At 68.9% G+C, this 1,088-nt stretch overlaps 1 protein-coding gene across 1 annotated transcript in view; it reads right to left on the bottom strand.

Moving 5' to 3' along the window:
* Positions 1-1,088, bottom strand: part of ARHGAP45 (Rho GTPase activating protein 45) — a 17,724-nt gene that overhangs the window by 14,080 nt on the left and 2,556 nt on the right. Inside the window, exon 2 of the mRNA XM_035895604.1 lies at positions 700-859. Within this exon, the coding sequence (XP_035751497.1) occupies positions 700-859 (160 nt within the window). The remainder of the gene's footprint in view (positions 1-699; positions 860-1,088) is intronic.

Genomic DNA, 1,088 nt, shown 5'->3' with positions numbered 1-1,088 from the left:
GGCTCGGGGCTGGGCGCTGGCAGCCTTGTTAGGAAGCGCTGGGATGGGAGCCTGGCACCCGCCATCCAGCCCAGCAAACCCCCCCATCCCAGCCCCCAGCTCGGGTCAGGGTTTCCTCTGCTTCCTCCACCGTTTCCAGGCCCCTTCTGGAGTGGGAAGTGGGGAGACCAGTGGGGCTGGGAATGGGATTGGGAATTGGGCTGGATGGGTGCAGGGGAGAGACGGACTCTCCAAAATCATGGCTGTGTCCCACAGGTCAGCCCCAACCTCTCCCTGTCTCTTTGCCGCCTTGGGGACGGCGCCGTGCCGGCTGTCCCAAACCGGGTCCAGCAATAACCACACACCCCGAGCGGGGACGGCAGCGGGACAGCCGCCATCCGGCTCAGGGATGTTCCCCCCCTGCCCTGCAATGTCCAAACCTTCAGCATCGCCCCCGCAGCTGCCATCCCACTGCCCCCCCAGCAGCGCAGGCCCCAGCCGCATTCCCACCGCCCCAGCCATGGATCCGGCTGCCGGGGCCATGGGCAGCAGTGCCCCGGGCTGGGCGCTGCCTTTTTCCATGGCAAGTGGGGATGTGTCAACATGTTTGTAAAGCCAGAGCCGAAAACACAGCGTCATGTGACACCCCCCCCACAGCCCCACCTCGCCTTGGGGACCACGGGATCATTGCCATCCCTTTGCCTCCTCAGGCAGGGACACCCGCCTGCGGCCCCACAGCCCCCCCGGCCCCGTGCCCGTGCCGGGGCATCTGCCCCATCCCGCCGCCCACCCCGGCGAGGCTGGTCCAGTGGGTCGGGGGGCCAGGGGGCTGTGCCCCGTAGGGCTCCGGGGGCCCTGGCAGGCAGCTGGCACCGCCACGCTGTAAACAGGAAAGCGGGCGGATGAAAATAGCTCGCAGGCAGGAAGCCACGTTATCCTGGCTCTGAGCTCCCAGCAGCCACCCGCCACCTTCTGCCCTGGGCTGCTGCGGCTCTGCATGGCCCCCCGGGGGTCCCGGTCCCCTCCTGGCCCAGGCAGAGACCCCCCACCCACGGGTCCGGTCTGTTCCTGGGGTGGGGATGCTCCCGTGCTGTCCCCGTGGCGGTGGG

The sequence above is a fragment of the Egretta garzetta genome, unplaced genomic scaffold (genome assembly GCF_000687185.1).
Source record: "Egretta garzetta isolate BGI_Z169 unplaced genomic scaffold, ASM68718v1 scaffold396, whole genome shotgun sequence".
NCBI classification, from domain to species: domain Eukaryota; kingdom Metazoa; phylum Chordata; class Aves; order Pelecaniformes; family Ardeidae; genus Egretta; species Egretta garzetta.
This window is presented reverse-complemented; position numbering and strand designations above follow the sequence as displayed.